At 40.6% G+C, this 26,224-nt stretch overlaps 1 protein-coding gene across 1 annotated transcript in view; it reads right to left on the reverse strand.

Moving 5' to 3' along the window:
* Positions 1-26,224, reverse strand: part of sorcs2 (sortilin-related VPS10 domain containing receptor 2) — a 613,114-nt gene that overhangs the window by 382,845 nt on the left and 204,045 nt on the right. Inside the window, exon 3 of the mRNA XM_060832699.1 lies at positions 16,402-16,498. Within this exon, the coding sequence (XP_060688682.1) occupies positions 16,402-16,498 (97 nt within the window). The remainder of the gene's footprint in view (positions 1-16,401; positions 16,499-26,224) is intronic.

Below are 26,224 nucleotides of genomic sequence, written 5' to 3' on the forward strand. Positions count from 1 at the left end.
ATAACTGTCTTCACTTACAGGTTTCATATCCCTCTATTCCCTTCCTATTCATGCATTCATTCAGTCGCTTCTTGAAATCTGCTATTGTGTCTGCTTCCACCATCTCTTCTGGAAATGCATTCCAGGCCCCCACCATTTTGTGTGTCAAAAATGTGCCTCACACATGTCTTTTAAATTTGCCCCCTCGCATCTTGAACCTGTGTCCCCTAGTAATTGATCCCACCAAGGGAAAAAGCCTCATACTTTCACTCTATCCATTCCATTCACAATCTTATAAATTTCTATCAAGTCACCCCTCAAGCTCCTGCATTCCAGTGAAAACAAACCCAGTTTAGCCAACCTTTCTTCATAGCTAAAGTACTCCATACCAGGCAACATCCTGGTAAACTTTTCTGTACCCTCTTCAAAACATTCACATTCTTCTGATAGTGTGGTGACCAGAACTGTACACAATATTCCAAGTGTGGCCTAACTAAAGTTCTATAACGTTGCAGCATAACTGGTCTATCATTACTTTCATTGCCCCTTCCAATGAAGGCAAGCATGCCATCGCCCTTTTTACTACCTTCAATGATCTGTGGATCTGCACACCCAGATCTCTCTGCCTATCAATACCGCTAAGGGTTTTGCCATTCACTGCACAATTTCCACTCTTACTTGACCTTCCAAAATGCATCACCTCACATTTGTCCAGATTAAACTCTATCTGCCATTTTTCTGTCCATATCTCCAAATGGTTTATATCCTGCTGTATCCTCTGACAATCTTTCTCATTTTGCATAAGTCCACCAATCTTTGTATCTTCCACAAATTTACGAATTAGACCAGCTACATTTTCCTCCAAATCATTTATGTAGATCACGAACAGTAGAAGTCTCAGCACTGATCCCTCTGGAACATCACTAGTCACAGCCCTCCATTCCAAAAACCATCCTTCCACCTCTGTCGCCTATGATTAAGCCAGTTCTGTCTCCATTTTGCCAGCTCATGCCGATATCAAGTAACTTCACGTTTTGTACCAGTCTGCCATGAGGGACACTTGTCAAAGGCTTTACTGAAGTCCAATGCTACCTATCACTAATAAATCTATTTGCCTCTGAAAGCAGATAGATCTTGTCCCTGAGAGTCGTTTCCAATAATTCTTCTACCACCAACATGAGACACTTCCAGGATTATCCCTGTTACCTTTCTTAAACAATATTTAAAACTGAGATGGTTTGATTTTTGATTCCAGGGATTCAAAGGATTTGGAAGCAGATGGGGAAAAAGCAGAGTTAAAGTGCGGCCACAATCATATTGAATGGCACAACAAGCTTGACAGATCATATTGTCTTCTCCTGCTGGCACTTTTAACATTCTACTGTAAATAATAGGGAGGCAGGAAAGAAGCAAACTATTTCAGCTACAAACCCAATTTGGTCATGATTATGAACAGAAACAATGCATGATGTGAGGGATTGCACTAAATATGTGAAATCTACTGGATTCCATCAGAGTATCCCTGGAGTGGCCTTATAGAGATTTATAAAATCGTGAAAGGCATGGATGCGGTGTATAGACCAGGATGGGGGAGTCCAAAACTAGAGGGCATAGGTCTAAGGTAAGAAGGGAAAGATTTAAAAAGGACCTAAGAGGTAATTTTTTCATGCAGAGGGTGGTGCATGTATAGAATGAGCTGCCAAAGGAAGTGGTGGAGGCTGGTACAATTACAACATTTTAAAAGGCATTTGGATGGTTATATGAATAGGAAGAGTTTAGAGGGATATGGGCTAAATGAGACTAGGTCAGACTGGGATGTCTGGTTGGCGTTGATGAGTTGGACCCAAGGTCTGTCTGTTTCTATGCTATATGACTATTAGAATGTCAGGTAAGCATGATTAGGGAACTAACACAAGTAAAAGGAGTTAAGGTACAGACCAACAATATCCAGTTGATCTAATTGAATGGCAGAGCAGGTTCAAGGAATGGAACAGTCCGCTCATCTTGTTCTTGTGTTCCAAACACCGGAGTAAAGCAACTATAGTTGCTCGTATGGTATTTAGTAAAAAATGTAAAGACTGTTTCATCTGCTATTGAAAAATGGTTAAACTGAAATAATTTTTATCTCAATACATACATTACACATCCCTACATTTAAGAGAAATTAGGGGATCACTTCACCCCCCACATGATATTTAATGGTCCAGACAATGGATGAGTTATCATTTATTTTCCAGACACCTTCGATGCCAGAAAGCTGAACCTTTGTCATAGAAATGGTGTTTCATATTTGTCAAGCACATGATCAATCCAATACAATTCATCATTTTGAGCAAAGTTCTCATGCCCCACAACAATGGAGGCGACATCAGACAGAGAATACAGCCTGTATAGCTAGGTACTGTGTAACTCGTTCACGATGAAAAGACTTCTGGGAAAACATATTTAGTCAGGGCAATTGAGCCTGCTCTGACCAATTAATTATCATCCTCACTCAGTCTGTCAGTGCATGAGCCCCAGTGTGGAGAACAATCACTGCTTGTTCCATGGCTCAAAGCTGGTTATTTATCTGAACCAAGAACATTCAAACAATAGCAGTCTTGCTGGAAGTCAGCAGAGCCCAGTACAAGTAATCTGGGAATTATTATCCCAAGAATCATTTATCTTAAATGTCAGTTTGTCAGCTAATGACAACACAGAGAACCATCGCTGCTCAAATGCTCTTTCATGACTGAAATCGATTGTGCAAATTAAAAATCAACAGTGTGCCTCCAGAACCTGTGCAGTACACACAAAGTGTCTTCCAATTATCCTTTTTCACACTGCCATCAGCAGAAATTTTTCTTTTTTTTTGAACAAGTTATTTTGCAAATCTGTTATTAAAAGCATGAATAGCATGATTTGCAAATTAATGATTTAGGAATATTTAGGGGTTCATAAATTTAAACAACTGTAGTTATTAATTCACAGCATGTAATATTTCAATGGGAATGCTTTGGCTGCACATGATTCATAAAGCTAACTACTGCTAACTGCATGTGGCTAACTGGGATTCAAAATATACACAAATTGTATGTAGAATTATTAAATAAAAGATGAGTTGCAGGGATGTTTGATTTTGTGAAATAACGTTAAAAAGATAGCGATTCATCAACCTATTTTACATCTCTTTACGAGTTAAATGAAAATAAGGAGGAGGAATGCAAAATAGGATTCAATTCTCCACCTTGCTTCAATATTTGACTCTCTCTGCCCAATGCCTGATAAAATATACCAGTGAAGCTCAACGCAAGAATACCTTACCTTTTAACTCAACACAACAACCTCATGGACTCAACACTGCGCTCAACAACTTTAGATTCCAAACCTTTGCCTCCATTTTCTTCTTATGATTCCTTATTTCTTTCTATTTAACTGTGTTGGTCTTCATCTTATTTTTCTCTTAATTCCTTCATGATGTACTCAGATTGCTTTTATGTAGCAATTTACACCTCATTTGAACACAACCTTTCCTCACGATTACCATTGGTAGTGTTTGGTTTGCCATTAATGTCTCCCAGCCTCCACCATATGATAGACCTTTCCTTTTTCACTTCCTGCCCCCTTCCTTCAAATCTTTTATGTTTCCATCTTCCTTCAGTTCTGATGAAAGATCATTGACCTGAAAGATTGTCTTTGTTTCCCTCCACAAATGCTGCCAGATCTGGTGAGTTTCTACAACTTTTTGCTTTTATTGCCAAATCACAATCCTCTGTTTTAAACTATTAAGATTAAAATCTATCCTACAGACATTAGCGCTGACCATATAATTTCAATATTAACATTCACACAGTCAATTTGCATGAGACTTTCTGTATGTTTTTGTTGAACTGGCAACGTGAAAAGCAGAGAATGGGTATGTTCTGAGTACTTTAAATCCATGGTTATTCTATAAAGGTAGATGTGTATTACTTAAATATTAACACAAAGCACATTTATCTGAATATTGTGTGGAAGGGGTTTATTTATTTATGATACTTAATAATCTGACATAGCACACCGTTATGGTTTTCCAAGTCCTAATATGCTTTAGTTCAAAGTCCAATGCTGTGGATTGCATTTTATAACTTCTATTTTTCCAGAAAACCCTCGATAACATTACTACAGCAATTGCTTCTAGTTTTCTATTTATGAAATTACTCAACAGCATGAAATATTTCTTTCATTAATGAATGAATGTCATTTCTATTAACACTGCATTATGCCAAAGCTATTTGATAGAAATTTCTGATGAACTTCAGTGTGGTGTGACAACACTGTTTTAGTGAAAGACACCTTCCACACAATGTGCAGGTAAATATTCTTGGTGTCAATATTTACTGAGTAAACAACTACCACTATTAAGTTACCATGGATGTAAAACACTCAGGTCACATCCATACTCTGCTTTTAGGTTGCACTTCAAAACAAAAGTTTGTTCATAACTCTCTAATCAAAAGTAGGCTGTTACATGAGGGCTGCTGAAAGGGATGTAAAGATAATCTTGAGGCCTCTTTCGCATACTAGGCAGAACTCAGAGATTGCTGTTAAGTCTAGGTTTCAATACATCGCATCAGTTGTATGCCACTTTGATCTTTTACAATAAATTCTGTGTGCTACAATCCAGTCCCATTAACTACCTAACAAAGGAGTGGCACTCTGAAAGCTTGTACTTTCGAATAAACATGTTGGACTCTAACCTGCTGTTGCGTGATATTTTTATACATTTCAGAAAGGTAGTTTATTAGCTGTAAAATTCTCTGGATTGTCCTGCTCTCACATTAGGCAATATATAAATGCAAGCTTTTCTTTTATCTACAAATCTATTTACTTCACTCTGCACCTTGTGTCCAAAAGCACAAGTCTCTCAATTTTCTAATTGTTAATTTATTAACAAGTGCTTGAAAATCTATGTTCTATTTGGACTATTAAGTGTGTTCAGCGCTCATTTGCTGCTTTGAATACTTCTTGCGCAAGATGGATTTGCTCACTCCTGAAATTAGTAGCCATTGAATAAACTTTCTGATGGTAGTAAATGCAGCAATTTTAAGCCTCATCATATAACATGTACAATTGAGCATTGGAACAGAGTGACAGATGTTGGCTTATGCCTGACATTCATGCAAATCATGTAATTGATATCAGTGAAACAACCAGAAGCAAGGAGGGACAATCTGAGAATGAGTTCACCACAGGCTGCAACATGCATCTTTTGTTATATGTTATTACACAGCAACAAAGGCAGGTCACTCTTCCTGGCCTCAGCCAGGGATGCAACACCAATGGTAGCTCAATAAAGCAGTGAAACAGTGGGCCTGAACAAGTTGTTTATGAATTAATATTTTATTCATGTCATGCAATTCAAATAATATTGATTCATGTGAATTTTTTCTTCATTGATTGCCATAATCAGAATAAAACCAACATCTTGTGATGCACTAATTAATTGTACTGAAAGTAGGTTGTTACAATAGTTTTAAAAAGTTGCAGCAGGAAAGGCTGAAATGTCAGTATAGTTTAATAGAAGTACTAATGATGATGGGAAAGTACTGGATGCTTCAGGGTTGCAGAGTCAATCAATTAACTAGAGATGGAGGACACTCACACAGCTTGCGATTCCTGCCACTTTCACATTTCATTATTGATTACCTTTTTAGGGATTTCCAAGTATTAGTACAATGTACAGAGTCAGGATTGGAGAGAATATCAAGATACGTATGACTTAAGCCCCCCACAGGTAATTTAATACCTCAAGTAGTTTAACATTTTAAGACGAGCATGAGTAATTAGTTTTTCATGCACTTTCAAATTTTAAAAATTGCAAAGATGTCTTCTGTTAAGGCTGAGATTTTTGAAAGAATGTAATAGAAAGCAAAGAGTGTGAGGTTTTAGGATACCTTTATATCTTTCCTTAGTTCTGAAGAATGCTCATCAATCTGAAAGACTAACTCTTGTTTCTCTCCTGATATAATCACAGCTGATGATAATTCAGGACCTTAATTGCGAAAGCAAAGCCTGACCTGATGGATCATAAGTTGCAATTTGTTTGCCACAGTAATCAGTAACTGGACATATTCACAAGTTGCTGCTAATGTACGTTTAACAAAAAAAAGTGTAAACTTATGACATAGAAAAGGAAAAGCAATATAAATTATTTTGCGCTATATTCCATGTAAAATGTAAAGTTGCTATAGGCTTCCGGACCAGAAGGCTGCTCTCTCATTAAACACAGATGACTGGTGGTGATTTAACCAGAGGGTCAGCACACCTCAGGCTTGACAGAGGTTGAGTAGGAGAGAACTTCACAGTAACCGCAGCCAGCTTGGGAATTGAATCCATGCTGTTGGCATCACAAACCAGGCTTCCAGTCAACTGAGCGAATCAACTCACAAAATGGAAGTACTATTTGAAAAGATCCTACTACAAATATCAAAAACAAAAATTCAACTCCTTTTCGCAGCAGAGAGCGGCGGGAGCTGGGCGGAAGTTCAGGCGGAGCGCAAAGCCGGTCGGGAAGGTAAGTGATTGCTATTAGAGTGGGTGTGTTCTAAACCCCAGGTCCTACAAAGTAGGGTCTCCCTCCCTCTTCCTCCTCTAACCTAAATTAAGAGTCCATAGACTTGCCACAAAAAGAGGGTCTAAGGAAGTTTGGATCGAAGAGTGAGGCTTCAGCTCAGGAGTCTTTGACAAGGAGGTTGAGTGAAGTGATTACGCCACAGTTGAAGAGGGTGAAGACATGACTGCCCAGCTGGTTCAGTGCGTTACGTGCTTAACGTGGGAGGTCAACGACTCTGGTGTGTCTGGCTTGTATATGTGTGGAAAGTGTATGCACATTCAGCTATTGACCGAGCATATTGCAGCGCTGATTAAAGAACTCGAGGACCTTAGGTTCATCCGAGAGAACGAGATCTTTCTGGACAAGACCTTCAGTGAGGTTATTACATGAATCATGCCAGAAGGGAGCAGAAGAGAGCAGACGATGAGGAAGGCAGAGAGGAGACAGGTGCAAGAGACCCCGGCAAAAGTACCTGTTAGGAACAAGTTGAAGCTTTTGGAAACAGTAGAGACTGATGACACTGCCAGTTCGCAAGGCAGCCAGGTATGTCAATCAAAAGTCGGCGCAGAGGCAGAGCGGAAGAGTCAGACATCGCACAGAGATGTGGTAATAGGGGATTCCATCGTGAGAGGAAATGACCGGGGTTTTTGTGGCAGCAAACGGGATTTAAGGATCGTGTGTTGCCTTCCTGGTGCCAGGGTGAAAGACATCGCGGAGTGTGGGAAATCCTCAAGGATAAGGGTGAAGAGCCAGAGGTGGTGGTACATGTCGGCACAAATGATTTCGGGAAGAAGAGGAGGAACATACTATAGCGGGACTTCGGAGAACTAGGAAGGCGGCTGAAAAGCAGGACGTCCAAGGTGGTTATCTCCGGTTTGCTTTCAATTCCTCGGGCTGGTGTGGCCAGAAACAGGGAGATAATGGACTTGAATGTGTGGTTGGGGAACTGGTGCAGGAAGCAAGGATTTAAGTTCTTGGATCACTGGGGTATATTTTGTGGCCAGCATAAATTCTACAAGAGATACCTTAATAGGTTAGGGACCAGCATTCTGGCAGGCAGGTTTTCTACTGCAACACCGCTACATTTAAACTAAGTAGTGGGGGGGGAGGGGACAAACTGGATGTTTAAAAAGGAAATTGAAGGGAAAGTTAGAACAAGAGAAGTCAAGAAAGACAACTGTATCAATGAGGCAGAAAACTCTGAAAGGGATCATGCTGTAAGGTTGAGTGAAATAGGGGTTGATGGGAAGGGTGAGAGCAGTAACAAATTAAAAATACTATATATGAATGCACGAAGCATTAGACATAAGATGGATGAGCTTGAGGCTCTTTTGGAAATTGGCAGATACGATATTGTGGGGATAACGAGACGTGGCTTCAAGTGGACAGGGCCTGGGAAATGAATATTCAAGGCTACATGTGCTATCGTAAGGACAGACTGACGGGCAGAAGGGGTGGGGTGGCCTTGTTGGTAAGGGGGATATTCAGTCCTTTGCGCGGGGGGATCTAGAGTCAGGGGATGTAGAGTCAGTGTGGATAGAGCTACGAAATACTAAGGGTAAAAAGACCCTCTTAGGAGTCATCTACAGGCCCCCAAACAGTAGTCTGGATGTCAGATGTAAGATGAATCAGAAGCTGAAATTGGCCTGTCGCAAAGATGTTACTACAGTTATTACGGGGGATTTTAACATGCAGGTAGACTGGGAGAATCAGGATGGTATTGGACCTCAAGAAAGAGACTTTGTGGAGTGCCTCAGAGATGGATTCTTAGAGCAGCTGGTGCTGGAGCCAACCAGGGAGAAGGCAATTCTGGATCTGGTATTGTGTAACGAACCAGAATTGATCAGAGACCTCGAAGTGAAGGAGCCATTGGGAAGTAGTGACCATAATACATTAAGCTTCGATCTGCAATTTGAGAGGGAGAGGGTACAGGTGGAAGTGACAGTACTTCTGTTGAATAAAGGGAACTATAGAGCTATGAGGGAAGAGCTGGCCAAAGTTCACTGGTGCAATACCTTAGCAGGGATGACCATGGAGGAACAATGGCGGATATTTCTGTGTGTAATGCAGAAGTTGCAGGATCAGTTCATTCCTAAAAGGAAGAAAGATCCTAGGAGGAGGCATGGGCGGCCGTGGCTGACGAGGGAAGTTAAGAACCATAAAGTTAAAAGAGAAAAAGTATAACATAGCAAAGATAAGTGGGAAAACTGAGGACTGGGAAGCTTTTAAAGAGCAACAGAGGATTACTAAGAAGGAAATATGCAGAGGAAAAATGACATACGAAGGTAAACTGGCCAATAATATAAAGGAGGATAGTAAAAGCTTTTTTAAGTATGTGCAATGCAAAAAAATGGTTAGGACTAAAATTGGGCCCTTGAAGACAGAAACAGGGGAATATATTACGGGGAACAAAGAAATGGCAGAAGAATTAAATGGGTACTTCAGATCTGTGTTCACTGGGGGAGACACAAGCAATCTCCCTGAGGTAACAGTGGCAGAAGGACCTGAACTTAAGGGAATCTATATTTGCCAGGATTTGGTGTTGGAGACACCGTTAGGTCTGAAGGTTGATACGTCTCCGGGGCCTGATGGTCTACATCCCAGGGTACTGAAAGAGGTGGCTCGGGAAATCGTGGATGCGTTGGTGATTATTTTCCAGAGTTCGGATAGATTCGGGGTCGGTTCCTGAGGGTTGAAGGGTGGCTAATGTTATACCACTTTTTAAGAAAGGTGGGAGAGAGAAAGCAGGAAATTATAGACCAGTTAGTCTGACCTCAGTGGTGGGAAAGATGCTGGAGTCCATTATAAAGGATGAAATTATGGCACATCTGGATAGTAGTAACAGGATAGGACAGAGTCAGCATGGATTTATGAAGGGAAAATCATGCTTGACTAATCTTCCTGAATTTTTTGAGGATGTAACTCTGAAGATGGGCGAGGGAAATCTAGTAGATGTAGTGTACCTGGACATTCAGAAAGCTTTTGATAAAGTCCCACACAGGAGGTTAGTGAGTAAAATTAGGGCGCATGGTATTGAGGGCAAAGTGCTAGATTGGATTGAAAATTGGTTGGCTGATAGGAAACAAAGGGTTTCATTTCGGAATGGCAGGCAGTGGCCAGTGGGGTACCGCAGGGATCAGTGCTGGGACCACAGCTTTTTACAATATATGTTAATGATATTGTGGGCGGCACGGTGGCACAGTGGTTAGCACTGCTGCCTCACAGCGCCTGAGACCCGGGTTCAATTCCCGACTCAGGCGACTGACTGTGTGGAGTTTGCACGTTCAGCCCGTGTCTGCGTGGGTTTCCTCCGGGTGCTCCGGTTTCCTCCCACACTCCAAAAATGTGCGGGTCAGGTGAATTGGCCATGCTAAATTGCCCGTAGTGTTAGGTAAGGGGTAAATGTAGGGGTATGGGTGGGTTTCGCTTCGGCGAGTCGGTGTGGACTTGTTGAGCCGAAGGGCCTGTTTCCACACTGTAAGTCTAATCTAATCTAAAAAAAAGATGGTATCAGCAATAACATTAGCAAATTTGCTGATGATACAAAGCTGGGTAGCAGGGTGAAATGTGATGAGGATGTTAGGAGATTACAGGGTGACCTGGACAAGTTAGGTGAGTGGGCAGATGCATGGCAGATGCAGTTTAATGTGGATAAATGTATGGTTATCCACTTTGGTGGCAAGAACAGGAAGGCAGATTACTACCTCAATAGAATCAATTTAGGTAAAGGGGCAGTACAGAGAGATCTGGGTATTCTTGTACACCAGTCAATGAAGGTAAGCTTGCAGGTACAGCAGGTGGTGAAGAAGGCTAATAGCATGCTGGCCTTCATAACAAGAAGAATTGAATATAGAAGCAAAGAGGTGCTTCTGCAGCTGTACAGGGCCCTGGTGAGACCACACCTGGAGTACTGTGTGCAGTTCTGGTCTCCAAATTTGAGGAAAGACATTCTGGCTATTGAGGGAGTGCAGCGTAGGTTCACGAGGTCAATTCTTGGAATGGCGGGATTACCTTACACTGAAAGACTGAAGCGACTGGGCTTGTATACCCTTGAGTTTAGAAGACTGAGAGAGGATCTGATTGAGACATATAAGATTATGAAAGGATTGGACACTCTGGCAGCAGGAAACATGTTTCCGCTGATGGATGAGTGCCGATCCAGAGGACACAGCTTAAAAATACAGGGTAGACCATTTAGGACAGAGGTAAAAACAATGACTGCAGATGCTGGAAACCAGATTCTGGATCAGTGGTGCTGGAAGAGCACAGCAGTTCAGGCAGCATCCAACGAGCAGTGAAATCGACGTTTCGGGCAAAAGCCCTTCATCAGGAATAAAAGCCTGATTCCTGATGAAGGGCTTTTGCCCAAAACATCGATTTCGCTGCCTGCTGTGCTCTTCTAGCACCACTGATCCATTTAGGACAGAGATGAGGAGAAACTTCTTCACCCAGAGAGTGGTGGCTGTGTGGAATGCTCTGCCCCAGAGGGCAGTGGAGGCCCAGTCTCTGGATTCATTTAAGAAAGAGTTGGATAGAGCTCTCAAAGATAGTGGAATCAAGGGTTACGGAGATAAGGCAGGAAGAGGATACTAATTAGGAATGATCAGCCATGATCATAGTGAATGGCGGTGCAGGCGCGAAGGGCTGAATGGCCTACTCCTGCACCTATTGTCTATTGTCTAACTCTTCTACAGCCAAAGAACAGCTTACACGTACTCAAGTCTAGGTGAAGGGTCACCCCTTTTCAACCTCGAAGGTTCTTGTTCAGAAGCCATGTAGAATTTTGTTTCCTTCTGGTAAACTTCTGCATTTACTTGATGTTATTCCATTAATTAACATCTCTTCATGAGCCCCTTAAACAAACTGCTAACAGTTCCCTGTGTGTTCCTTAAAATTGTACATTCAACAGTCTTGTAGAATATATTTTTTTCTGACACCTTAAAGCTTTTCTTTTATGTAATCCTAAGCCACTCAGGGCATCCATTCTTTTGCCCTAACTGTACTGTTGATATTACAGATCTTTTCTCTCCTAATGTGCTGCTTCTGTCTGAAGGTAACTTGCCACCTCATTGACCTTCTGAATGGCTCACTCTTTCTAAAAGGAAACCTGCTTCTGTTTTTATCTTCCTGTGTCATGGAACACCTTATTGGTAGGTAACAGCCCAATTGGTTTTTCATTTAATTTACTCTTGTTTTCTAAAACAGTGGACTAGTCACCTTTTTTAAATGTGGATTTAAGTGTATGTAGAGACATTTCCAGACAACCCTACACCACTCACAAAACAAATCCAAAGTGAAACTAAAATTATGTTTCTCCATCTTAATACATCAAAGAGAAATACAAATTAAACCTAAAGCCAAATATTGTTCTGTTCACTTTAAAGCTCAGATTCCAAGTAGTAATAACATGAACCTTATTCACATTCCATTGATGCTGCCTGACCTGCTAAGTATTTTCAGCATAATCTGTGTTTGTATTTCAGGTTAGGGCTTTGTGATTCAAGAAAATTGAAAATTCAGAATGTATTCTCTAACAGATCACAAATGCATTCAGTGGCACTCTTTTAATATACGCCATGAATTGATTATCTCCCAACTCTAGGATGAGAGGTAGAGGGAAGATAAAGACAATGTAGTGGTTGCCTTCTGCCCTCTTTATATTTTCTTTTCATTTTCTTAACCATTGGTGGTCCATGCAAAACTATATTGCAGATCACAGTAAAGCAGCATTTATATTGGCAAGACAAAACTAAAATATGCATAAAAGCAAATTACTGCAGATCTGGAATCTGAAACCAGCTTTGACAAAGGGTCAGTTAGACTCAAAACGTCAGCTCTTTTCTCTCCTTACAGATGCTGCCAGACCTGCTGAGATTTTCCAGCATTTTCTCTTTTGGGTACGAAAATATGCATGTTCTATAAGTCTGAAATGAAGAGAAAATAAATGCTAAACAAGTCAGAATTGAAAAAGGGTGACTTTGATGCCTTGCAAAGAGGACAGAACAACTGCACATTAAGGTAAGGGTGAAACAAAGAATATGTTTGCTTTCATAATGTAATGGATTATTATGGTGGTATAATTATCATAATAAATGGTCCATGTTGACTTGAGCCATGATTTATCTGTATTATAATTAGTCATTCCTTGAGCATTTATGGCCGGCTCCTTTTCAATTTTATTACTTACGCCTAACTCTGATTTAAAGGCATCTACCTAAATATATTTAAGATGTGGAGGTGCTAGTGTTGGACTGGGATGGACAAAGTTAAAAATCACACAACACCGGGCTATAGTTCAACAGGTTTATTTGGAAGTACAAGCTTTCAGACGGCTGCTCCTTCGTCAGGTAACTATTGGGGCAGGATCATAGAACACAGAATTTATAGTAGAAGATCAAAGTGTCATACAACTCATGATGTATTGAACAAAGATTGTTGTTGTATCTTTAATCACTTACAATGGGTTGCAGGTTTTGACTCATTAATATGTAAATTCCAGAACTTCTTTTAAATCACATTCCTGAAAGAAACCAAATAAACCCGTTGGACTATAACCTGGTGTAGCATGGTTTTTAACTAAATATATTTAATCTAGTTTTCAAAATTTTAATTGATTATCTGCATTGATCAGATAGAATATTTTTCATCGATAGGAATTTAGTTTCTTAGAGTCATACAGCACGGAAACAGACCCTTCAGTCCAAATCATCCATGTCAACCAAGTTTCCTAAATTAAACTAGTCTCACTCACCTGTGTTTGGCCCATATCACTCTAAACCTTTCCTATTCATGTACCTGTCCAAATGTCTTTCAAATGTTGTAACTGTACCTGCATCCATCACTTCCTCTGGCAGTTCATTCCAAACATGAACCACTTTCTGTGTGAAAAAGTTGCCTCTCTTCTTCTTGAAGAACACAACAAATTCAATAAAATAACGTAATATCCTTTAAAAATATTGAATTGAGATTTGAAACTTTCTCTCTCAAAAAGGCATAACCTCTTCTTACTGAGCACAAATTTGTTTGTAAAACAACTGTTCACAATTAAGCACAGGGATTACAACTTAGAATAAGGGGTCAGACTCTCAGTATTGTGGTTCAGAGAAACTTCATCGCAGAAAGGATTTTGAATATTTGAAATTCCCAGTTCCTCAACGTGGAAGCTCATGCTTTCCACACACAGGATGAGAGATATTTAGATATTCAATGAACGTAAGGATATGGCAACAGTGCAGAATAGTAACGTTGAGGTTGATGATCAGTCATGATCTTATTGAACAAGGGAATTGGCTCCAACAACTCAAATTCCAACATCTGCTCTTATTTCCTTTGTTCTTAGGAAATGATTGATATGATGAATGAAAATGTCCCACTACTGTGCTAAATGCTGTGCCTCTGAAGGCAGATGAGTGTAGATCCTGAGCATGTCAATGCCCTGAGAAGCCTACGCATTTCACTGCAACACTTTAAGGAATCAATGGTGAAGTGTCCATTTTGAACTGAATTGTAAAGCTAAAAGAACTTTGTGAACTTTGACAATCTTCACAAATACTAGAGAGAAAAGGTCTTGAAAACGGACATTAAAGAATGGAGTTGTCATTTAGATGCCTTGAGGCTTTCTCAAGTGTTAGTTTCTCACTGATAACGAATTGTGTTTATTTTAATGTTGAAAGAGCAGGGCATTTAAAAACTTCAGATGATGACACTTAAACAGACTTTATCTGCCCTTCACGAACACTTACATCAACTCCATCAATTTATGTTTCCCATACTGTTGATTCAAGAGTCAAATTGGGGAATGTTTGGGTCATCCTGTGTAATTCATACCTGATCCTCTTTCCCTTCTGACAAAAGTGGAAGTGGGATTCCCACATCAGGAAATGCTTGATGTTTGACAGAGTTAAGTACATTTGAAGCATGAAGATGTCTGAAAGACTTGCATATTGACGTTAAACTGGCACAAACCAGAAAAATAACAGAATCTTTTTGGATTTGGCTCAAGGATATGTGAGGAAAAGACAGTATTTGAAGCAAAAGAGTACTTCCATGACATCTGTATTGTGGAGGAATGATCTTGATCTTCAAGAAACTCTGATCCAGAATAAATGAGGATATATGTCACTATAATGCCCACCAAATGGTATTAGAAGATCAAACAAAAACAAGTTGTCAGATTTGACCAGATATTGGATTAATCTCATACACTTGATTTCTGAAAAACACTTTTTTTTTCCCTTCCAGTACTGGGTACATGATTTTTGCATTTCAGATCTAACAAAAAGAATCAAGAAATCTGAAAACAGACCCACTGCAGGTGACATAAGCAGATCATAAAACACATGATGTAATCTCAAAGTAATGATGTGTACAAACTTAGTTTGAGGAAATCTGGGCAAAGGGAATTTATAACCTGAATACCTTCCAATTTTGAAAGCATTTGAAAAAGAATAACCTCAGGTATTTATTTTTAGTCTATACATGAGCAGATGAATTAACATTACAACAAATTTCACCTGTCTGTCTTTATTGTATTCAATACAGGGAAAAACTTACCAAGGGAACATTTTTTCTTAGCATACGATGGAATAAAGACTACTTGCATTTAACTTCTTCTGCGGTGTCCATATCAGTACACAAGTGACCCAGTGAAACCCAACTGTTGCTATTTGAGCAATGTCACCAGAAAGTAATCATTTCATGCAGTTACAATAAAGCTTTTACTCCCACTGCAACTTGTACAAATAATGCATTTTCATCACCTCCAGCAGCTCAACACTTAACAATATTTAAATTTCTCATTTGACATGGCTAGACATTGTGAGCTTTCTACCAGTTTTCTACACTGCCCAAAGCTATCGAGATAAGACTAAAAGCATTCCACCAGACACTGAATTTAGCAGTTATTTTTATCCTGTTTGTGAGAAAAAATAGCACTCGCATAAAAGCCAGTTATGACAATATAGTACATGCATCACATGCCCCAAAGGGGCAAACTAAGAGCTTTGATTACCAATTCCACAAAGTCTAGCATAGGACAATGGGAAAAAAAGTAAAGTGCAACCAATTATTTTGCAATCATCTGCCAGATTGATGTAGTCATGTTCCAAAGGTGAGCTTCCACGGTCACATCTCCTCACAGAAACAGTTAGAATTTTTACTGTTCACCTTGCCAACAAGATGTCTTTCCTTTTGAATTAATAAATAAGCTCTAAAATGGCACCTGCCCATTCGCAAATATGACTGAACAAGATTCAAAATGCAGATATTCTTGGTTTCTATATGAAACCTCAATGCCAGGTCAAGTTGCATTCAGAACAAAATAAATATGCAAGAGTTTGAAAGAAAATTGCTACAGCTGGTATTTCATTTCCTCTTGAAATTGCATTTTTAGAGCTGACAAGACAGAAGCTTTGCTTCAAAATTCAAAGAAAATAATTATATTTCCACATAGGGATAAAATGATCTCATGGCAAGATCGACTTTGTGAATTTTAACATAACTGCCCAATTTTTTTGTTGAACAGATAAGAAAGGGAAGGGAGGAAAAAAAAACAGTAGGTTACAAAATTTGAATTGAACGCTGTCATGTTGAATCATCAGCAAATAAAAAACTGAGAAAACTCTTTAAAAAAGGTGGAATAGTTCCTGCCATTTTCTGGTGATAATTTTCCCTGTTGCACAGTGTAAAGTACTTACGTAGTGGTGATATCTAACCGTAAAAAGAAAGTCACTTTCTCTGGTTGTTTGAAAACCTGCATCAAAGTCATCATAGCTTTGGGAAAAAGAGAGTGAGAAAGGCCTTTAAAATAACTCACTGGCTCCCATGTCCATACTTGAGCTTTACCGTACCTTTTTCTTGTTTGCAGGACAAATGTAGAAATTGGTGATTATGTTGGTGCCAGACTGCAAGTTCAGTTTTACATAGTTTGTTCCATAATCTGATGACCTGTCAACAAAAAAATAAGAAGCAATGGGAAATTAATAGTGATATTATTATGCAATCCTGTAAAACCTCCACTTTTATTTTGCCTAGAATGGGAACTTTACACACAGCAAATGGCTTTAATTCATTGCAGTTCAGTCAACAATGAATGCATTTTCACATCTGCCGATGACAATTGATATCCTCTGTTACTGCGCCAACAGAAACCTCCCTCCACATTCTGCTCAAACTCTCTGCAGTCTTGACACAGTTGACTACCCCATCCTCCTGCAAAACCTCTCCACTGTTATCCACCTAGTTGGTCTGCATTTGCCTATTTCTATTCTCATCTCCCTAACTGTATCCAGAGTAACACTTGCAATTGTTTATTTACTGCTCCTGCACCATTACTTCTGGAGTTCCAAGCATCCATTCTTGTTCCATTTCTTGACTGCACAATGCCCTTGGGATTATCCTCTGAAAACTGTTAGTTTCTTATGTAGAGATGTTCAAAGTAATTCCAGAAGTATCATAAGCTGGGTGCTTAATTTGAGAGTTTCTTGCATCTATGAACTTAGTTTTTTCTAGATTAAATTAGATTGCCTACAGTGTGGAAACAGGCCCTGCAGCCCAACAAATCTACACTGACCCTTCGAAGAGCAACCCACCAAGACCCATTCCCCTACATTTACCCCTGACTAATGCACCCAACACTATGGGCGATTTAGCATGTCCAATTCACCTAACCTGCACACCTTTGGACTGTGGAAGGAAACTGGAGCACCCAGACGAAACCCATGCAGACAAGGGGAGAATGTGCAAACTCCACACAGACAGTTGCCCGAGGCTGGAATTGAACCTGGGACCCTAGTGCCGTGAGACAGCAGTACTAACCACTGAGCCATAGTGCTTCCAATGTATGGTCAATATGATGTGCTGAGCTCCCTCATCATTTCGGACCTTGCTTGTTCTCTTAGACATTTTTGAAAAGCTTGGAGAATTGTGCAAAGATGTACTGTAGGTGGCTGGAAAGGGGTCACTGGAAGATGATATACAAACAGGAATTTTAAGATCTATTTAATTCTTAACAAGAAGGACATCATCATTTTGCTGCCCAATGCCTGCAAGTGAGATAATTTTCTTACCTGATTCATAAACCCTGCAGCTCTCAAAATGCTAAACATGACAATCACAGAAATGATTTGAAAATAAAAATCTTATTTGAGCTTACTTTTATGTCCCATATTGTGTGTTTATTGGATGTACAGGTGTTTGGTATAATAGTGGTGATAAGGGAGCTCTGAACTAGTCTGCTTGGCAAGAATCATGCAACAGCTGTCAAGTTGTGATAAAAAGAGTTGTTGCCAAGCCGATAATTAAGCTTCCATTTAAATTTGAGGTGCCAAATTGACTTCAGCTTACAAATATCTACTTAAATCTCAGGGTGATGGTCAAGTCTGAACAGAAATGTCCATCACAGTAGTGTGAAAAGCAGGTGCCAGATTCTGAATATTACGCATAAAAGGAAACTTCGATGCATGAGAACTAAATTTAATGGAATAATTTTAATCATGAGTAATAGCACACAACAGTGACGACAAATTGGAAGGTATATTGCATCTCTGCATTAATGGTACTGTGCAAATACAAGTTGTTACTGCTAGAATAAATCATATTTACCATAAGTATACCTGATGAAACCAACTGTATTAGCCAATAAAGTGATGTTATCATAGAATCCCAACAGATGTGGAAGCAAGCCATTCTGTCTAATAAGTCCACACTGATCCTCTGAAAAGCATGCCAACCAGACTCTGTAATCCTTCATTTCCCATTGCTAATCCCACCTAGCCTGCACACTATGGAAATTAGCATGGCAAATCCACCTAACCAGCCCATTTTTGGACTGTGGGAGGAAGCTAGAGCACCTGGAAGAAACCTACACAGTCACAGGGAGAGAATGCAAACCCACATGAGTAGGTCCCCAGGAGTGGAATTGAACCTGGATCCCTGGTACTGTGAGACAGCAGTGTTAACCAGTGACCCACCGTGCCTGCCCTATTTGTATCAACTAGCAGATCTTAGACTTGAAACTCTAAAATCCCAGCTATCCTTTCCCTTTACAAAAAACATTTCTCAACTGCTCTCTTAGAAGTTGTACTGTGATAGGACATATGTGTACCTTTCTGGACAAACATCAACTTATAACATCAACAGAATAGGCTTTAAGTTTCGAGTAGATTCTTCTGATCTCATTCCATAACTATGGTGGATAGCCTAAGAGGATGCTAAGCTACAGTTTTTAATATTTACAACCATTTCTCCTTATTTCAAATCAAAGGGAAGAAGTAGGTAAAACAGTCGAACTATTCCACAACTAACTATTTGAGCCAGCAATGAATACCAGCGTGCATCCAGGAATCTCCAGTCAATGGCTTGTCAGTTTTCACTGGCTGGAGAAAATAAAATCCACCTTGAAATTCCAACACTTCAGTCTGAGCTGTAAGTTACACTGAAGAATATGGAATTGTGACCAGGAAGTGGTACATGGTTGCAAGGGAAATGGAGAACAAGCATAAGAAAATAATAATCATTTGTTCTACAAGCCTCCAAGATCTCTGCACTGTCCCAGTTCTAACCACAAGACAGTGATGTTATTGATGCTGCCACAGAATTTGTTTCTTCAAATCAATGCCATATTAACAAAATCGTGAAAGAAGCCTGGTTACTAAAATCTAACTTTAATGAATAGTAACATATAAGTCTTCTCGCACACTCTCTTTGACAACTAATGGTTAACTGAATTGTATTTAGTTTTATAATGTGCTTGAATTTGCACATTGTCCTGAGTCTGCTTTTCTTCTTCTTCTGTCTCTCCTTATTCTGTTAAGAGATCTCTATTTATTTTCTTCTTATTTTCCTTGTGAAATGTGAATGTTAGCAGAATAAGGTTTTACTGTGCTAACATTTTGAGCAAAGACTGAGAAAATTTAAAACCAATAGTTATTTACATAATAAAGACATTTGCCAATTTAGTCAAAATCATTGTGACCAAGGTGAAAATAATAAAATCCATTTTTGTAAACAGTCTGCATAAATAAAGATCTAAATATTCATTTAACAAATTTTTCAATGTGTTTTTATAGAAATTCAATACAACAGCAACAGTCGTTTGTTGAACTAACTAAATTCTACCTGATCTTGGTGACTGAAATGTGTTGACTCATGAAATGAATTTAATTATAATTAATTAATGTTGCAGTGTTCAAGTCATACAGTGAGCGAACATGTAATTTTAAAGGATTAAGTGCACTAATTGTTCAAATAAATTACTTTCTCAATATATACCAACATGAGTAAGTGGGTGGTTGTGGAGAAAGTGATTGAGAGTAAGAAACATTAAAAGGAAAGAGGCAAGGTGAGATATATAGAGAAATAATAAGACAGACTTGGTAGAATGAGAAGAAAATAAATAGATCTATTAATATGATAATGAGAGACAAAAAGACAAACACAGGACAATGTGCAAATTCAAGCACATTATAAAACTGAATACAATTCAGTGAACCATTAGTTGTCAAAAGAGAGTGTAAGAAGTCTTATATGTTATTATGCATTAAAGTTAGATTTTAGAATGGATTCAGAGGGATCTTTGACAATTCTACAAATGTTTTTCAAAAATAAAATGTCAGAAGATCACTCTGGAACAGTGACCAAAAGACATGATTGCTAAGAAAACATGTGACCACAATAAGAGTCTTGGAAAAACTCTGCATTTTTAATTGATAAGATACTTATACTGGTAAGTTTTATGAACAGCAGACTAAGCAAAGCAAAGCCATTAATTTTAGTTCAGTTCAGAAGGAAATAATCTTTTCCAGCAACATTGAAGGGAACAAGTCACCTCAGCAGAAGTGTTTTCTGCTCTGTGAAGTTTCCGAGCAAGGAGGGAGTTTTTAATCAACCTCTTTACATTGTTGGAACTGAAATCATTTATGGCCTCAGAAATATGAGAAGTTCATGCTTGCAGACTGGGGATGATAAAATTGTCTCCACAGTCCAGCAAAAATAAACTGGGAGTCAGTTAAGTAGAAACCTACGAATTAGGATAGGAGTATAATTTATCTGGACTTGAGTCGCTCTAACAGAAATAGTTTTGGGAAGGATTGAATTTCGTTTTGCTGTTTTTGTTAAGATCTTTCAAACAGTCTTCAATATCTATAATTGTTTATTATTCTACTTTATTCTGTAATAAATTTGCATTTTTCTGTCAAAAGAATATGTAACGTTCTGCGAATGTGTTTCAGCAACTAACCCACCTTGCTAACTATCACATATCAAGCAGGTTTCATTCTGGGATTTGATTTGCATATACATTAGGAGGATAACAGAAATAATGTACCTAGTCATTCAGTTTAGTTTTAGATACAAGTCAAGGAGCAATATAATTGGACAAGTCACTTTTAATATAAAAGAAACATTTAAACTATTTCTACTTGGTGTCCTATTACTTGCAACATTTGAAGAAGTCACTATCAGCCTTCAGTGTTATTGTTATGGAAAGGTTGCATCTTCATTGCATTACTCTTTGACAAACGTTTTATCCTTTCTTAATTCTTTGTCATTGTTATAGTGGATACAAATACTATGAATCACATTATATGTCATAGGCCATTACTTTTGGTTCCTGGTGCATCCAGCTCCCACGACAACTTCTGTTCCTGCCCTTTGGCTGTGTTGTTAATCCAATAGCTTTTGGTGGGAGGAACATTTGAACTAACAATGAGGCCCCAGAGTAAAAACTGGTTGGATCTTCATACTTGAGGACTCCACTTGCCCTGAATAAAACTGGAAGCATGGTTATAACAGGCACATTCTCATCACATGCTCCTTCCTGTTCACAGATACCAAGCATTCCCATTGTTCATTGATCAATATCTGTGATCTACAGGTAATACAATATAAAATACATGGATACAAACTGGTGACAATATTCCCTTGGTAATAAGCAACAGCATCATAATTCAGAGCATGGTAAAGATAGATCAGTGGATATCTTCAAACACTTTTTGTTGGATTTTCATGAGCTGTTGATATGAAGTTGCTTGCTATTTTATCCCTCTACAGTAAGAATGAAAATGAATGACAAATTGTGCAATAGTTTAAAGAAACAATTGACTAACTGGAAAATAAATTGGCTGTTTTGAAAATAGTCTTGCTTTCCTTCCTGTCCATGTGACACACTTTAAATGTTATTCAAGAAGTAAAAATATTGATTTTCAGAGTATCACAATAGATATCTGTAATCTAAAGGAAGTGATAGTGTTAAATCATTCTTCACAACTTTATTAAAAAGATTGTGCTTAAAGTTAATGTCTAAACAAGCTCCAGCAAATTTACTTCCTCCATGGGTGGCACAGTGGCAGTGGGCAGCACGCTGGCACAGTGGTTAGCACTGCTGCCTCACAGCGCCAGAGACCTGGGTTCAATTCCCTGTGTCTGCGTGGGTTTCCTCCCAGAGTCCAAAGATGTGCAGCTTAGGTGAATTGGCCATGCTAAAGTGTCCATAGTGTTAGGTGAAGGGGTAAATGTAGGGGAATGGGTCTGGGTGGGTTGCTCTTCGGAGGGTCAGTATAAACGTGTTGGGCCGAAGGGCCTGTTTCCACACTGTAAATAATCTAATCTAATTTATGTGTGTGTCTGTCCCTATGCATGTGCGTGTGATATATCTTGAAGGGCCCATTCAAACGTTTGCTCAAGTTCTGCTCTGTATTAATATACCATATATAACATAGATATTAAGCAAAATATGAAGGAGAATCATCCTCTTTTAAAGCTTTAAATATCCCCATCCTCAATAAAAGAAGAGCCCAACACATCGGATAAGACCGAAGCATTCACAGTAGTCTTCAGCCAGCAGTGCAAAGCAGATAATCTATCTCAATCTCCTCCAGTGTTACTGAGCATTTCAGATACCAGTTTTCAGCCAATTCAATTCATTCCACTGATAATCAAGAAACAGTTGGAGGCACTGGATACTGCAAAGGCTATGAGTCCTGACAACATTCCAGCAACAGTGCTGAAGGCTTGTGCTCCAGAAGTGCTGCTCCCCTAGCCAAGCTGTTCCAATACAGGTACAACACTGGCATATACCCAACAATGTGGTAAATATACTACCAGGTATATCCTGTACATAAAAAGCAGAACAAACCAATCAATTATTGCCTGCCAGTCTACTCTCAATCATCAATAAAGTGATGGAAGGCATCATCAATAGTGCAGCACTTGCTCAGCAATAACCTGCTCAGTGATGTCCAGTTTGGGGTCCACCAAAACCACTCAGCTCCTGACATCATTACAGCCTTGGTTCAAACATGGTCAAAAGAGCAGAATTCCAGAAGTGAGGTGAAAGTGATAGCCCTTGACATCAAGGCTGCATTCGACCAAGTATCACATCAAGGAGCCCTACAAAATGGGGATCAGGGAGCAAACTCTCCGCTGATTGGAGTCATATTTGGCACATTTGATTGTGATTGTTGGAGGTCTGTCATCTGCGTTCCAGCATCTCTCTATAGGAGTTCATCAGGGCAGTGTCCTGGGCCAATCATCTTCAGCAATGACTGTCCTTCCATCAAATGGTCAGAATAGCAGATGTTCACTGATGAATGCACCTTTTGAGACTATTCAGGTACTGAAGCAGTCTATGTTCAAATTCAACAAGACCTGGAAGACATCCAGGCTTGTGCTGATAAGTGAGGAGAAAGTGAGGGCTGCACATGCTGGAGATCAGAGCTGAAAATGTGTTGCTGGAAAAGCACATCAGGTCAGGCAGCATCCAAAGAGCAGGAGAATCGACGTTTCGGGCATGAGCCCTTCTGCAGGAATGAGGAAAGTGTCCAGCAGGCTAAGGTAAAAGGTAGGGAGGAGGGGCTTGGGGGAGGGGCATTGGAAATGCGATAGGTGGAAGGAGGTCAATGTGAGGGTGATAGGCCGGAGTAGGGGTGGGGGCAGAGAGGTCAGGAAGAAGATTGCAGGTTAGGAGGGCGGTGCTGAGTTCGAGGGATTTGACTGAGACAAGGTGGGGGGAGGGGAAATGAGGAAACTGGAGAAATCTAGGTTCATCCCTTGTGGTTGGAGGGTTCCTAGGCGGAAGATGAGGCGCTCTTCCTCCAGTCGTCATGTTGTTATGGTCTGGTGATGGAGGAGTCCAAGGACCTGCACATCCTTGGCGGAGTGGGAGGGGGAGTTGAGCCACGGGGTGGTTGGGTTGGTTGGTCCAGGTGTCCCAGAGGTGTTCCCTGAAACGTTCCGCAAGTAGGCGGTCTGTCTCCCCAATATAGAGGAGGCCACATCGGGTGCAGCGGATGCAGTAAATGATGTGTGTGGAGGTGCAGGTGAATTTGTGGTGGATATGGAAGGATCCCTTGGGGCCTTGGAGGGAAGTACGGGGGGAGGTGTGGGCGCAAGTTTTGCATTTCTTGCGGTTGCAGGAGAAGGTGCCGGGAGTGGAGGTTGGATTGGTGGGGAATGTGGACCTGACGAGGGAGTCACGGACGGGATGGTCTTTTCGGAACGCTGATGGGGAGGGGAGGGAAATTTATTCCTGGTGATGGGGTCCGTTTGGAGGTGGCGGAAATGACGACGGATGATTCGATGTATATGGAGGTTGGTGGGGTGGTAGGTGAGGACCAGTGGGGTTCTGTCCTGGTGGCGATTGGAGGGGCGGGGCTCAAGGGCGGAGGAACGGGAAGTGGAGGAGATGCAGTGGAGGGCATTGTCGATCACGTCTGGAGGGAAATTGCGGACTTTGAAAAAGAAGGCCATTTAGGTTGTACGGTATTGGAATTGGTCCTCCTGGGAGTAGATGCGGCGGAGACGAAGGAATTGGGAGTATGGGATGGCGTTTTTACAGGGGGCAGGGTGGGAGGAGGTGTAGTCTAGGTAGCTGTGGGAGTCGGTCGGTTTGTAGTAAAGGTCCGTGTTGATTCGGTCGCCCGAGATAGAAATGGAGAGGTCTCGGAAGGGGAGGGAGGAGTCTGAGACGGTCCAGGTAAATTTGAGATCGGGGTGGAAGGTGTTGGTAAAGTGGATGAACTGTTCAATCTCCTCGTGGGAGCACGAGGCAGCGCTGATACAGTCATCGATATAGCGGAGAAAGATGGACTGTTCCACATATCCTACGAAGAGGCAGGCATAGCTGGGGCGTTGGGGACTCTCCACCCCTCTCACCCACTCCAACCTCTCACTCTCGGAACGTGCAGCCCTCCACTGCAACCCCAACCTCACTATCAAACCGGCAGACAAGGGAGGCGCGGTAGTAGTTTGGCGCTGAGGCTAAATGCCAGTTCGCGGACACCTCCTCCTACTGCCCCCTTGACCATGACCTCACCTCCCACCACTAAAACATCATCTCCCAGACCATCCATAACCTCATCACCTCAGGGGATCTCCCATCTACCGCCTCCAACCTCATAGTCCCACAACCCCGCACCGCCCGTTTCTACCTCCTGCCCAAAATTCACAAACCTGACTGCCCCAGCCGACCCATTGTCTCAGCCTGCTCCTGCCCCACAGAACTAATCTCTGCATACCTCAACACGGTCCTGTCCCCCTTAGTCCAAGAACTCCCCACCTATGTTCGAGACACCACCCACGCCCTCCACCTCCTCCATGATTTTCACTTCCCCTGTCCCCAACGTCTTATTTTCACCATGGACATCCAGTCCCTGTACACCTCCATCCCCCATCACGAAGGACTCAAACCCCTCCGCTTCTTCCTTTCCCGCCGTACCAACCAGTACCCTTCCACTGACACCCTCCTTCGACTGACTGAACTTGTCCTCACCCTGAACAACTTCTCTTTCCAATCCTCCCACTTCCTCCAAACCAAAGGAGTAGCCATCTGCATGTCCTTACTTACAATGGGCTGCTTGTACTGCTCACAAACAAAGCTTTTCACTGTACTAAGGCACACATGACAATTAATCAAATCAATCAATCAAATAAAATATAACAGTGATATGTATACCCTTGCATTATATTTCTATGACTTACTGTGAGTTTTTACATTGGTTATATGGACCTCTTGATTATCTTGTAAACACTTCTGGTCCCACAGATGCTGGATAATAGAACATTTACAGAATATAGAGATCCATTGCTATAATCTCTGGAGAAATAGCAGGGATATGGGTAAGTGAAGCTGGTCGTTATCTCACCACTCAAAAATCTGACATCTGCCACTTCACCATCTGTGACCATCAAGATTATCCTGATCCATCTCTCTTTTTCCTGTTGCATATGCTGTTGTGGAAGGATGGAATCAAAGCCATTTTTCTCACATCTGTTCAAGTTAAACTAGCAACCCCTGCACAGAGTAGAAGGTGGTGACAGATCTTGGGCAGCCCCAGAAGTATTGGAATGAAGTGATAAGGCCAAAATGAGACCTCCCTCCCTCCCTCCTACTGTTTCCTTCAAACTAATTTCAATCACTCCCCTCAGATTAAATCTTTCAATCTTGATCTTTTCAGCTACCCGATCTCAGGAAATCAGCATGTAAGAGCTGCTCAGTGATACACACAGTAAAACAGTCAAATCTCAAGGGTGAAGAATGCCTACTTGTACTGCATTGTTAGAGCCAAACATGAGTCATCACCCCCAGAAGAGATAATTGAAGAGAACCAGAAGATGAAAATAAATTGTTCACTTAAACATATTTCATTTTAAATCAGCTTATTGACACATAATTAA

The sequence above is a fragment of the Hemiscyllium ocellatum genome, chromosome 1 (genome assembly GCF_020745735.1).
Source record: "Hemiscyllium ocellatum isolate sHemOce1 chromosome 1, sHemOce1.pat.X.cur, whole genome shotgun sequence".
Classification (NCBI taxonomy): Eukaryota; Metazoa; Chordata; class Chondrichthyes; order Orectolobiformes; family Hemiscylliidae; genus Hemiscyllium; species Hemiscyllium ocellatum.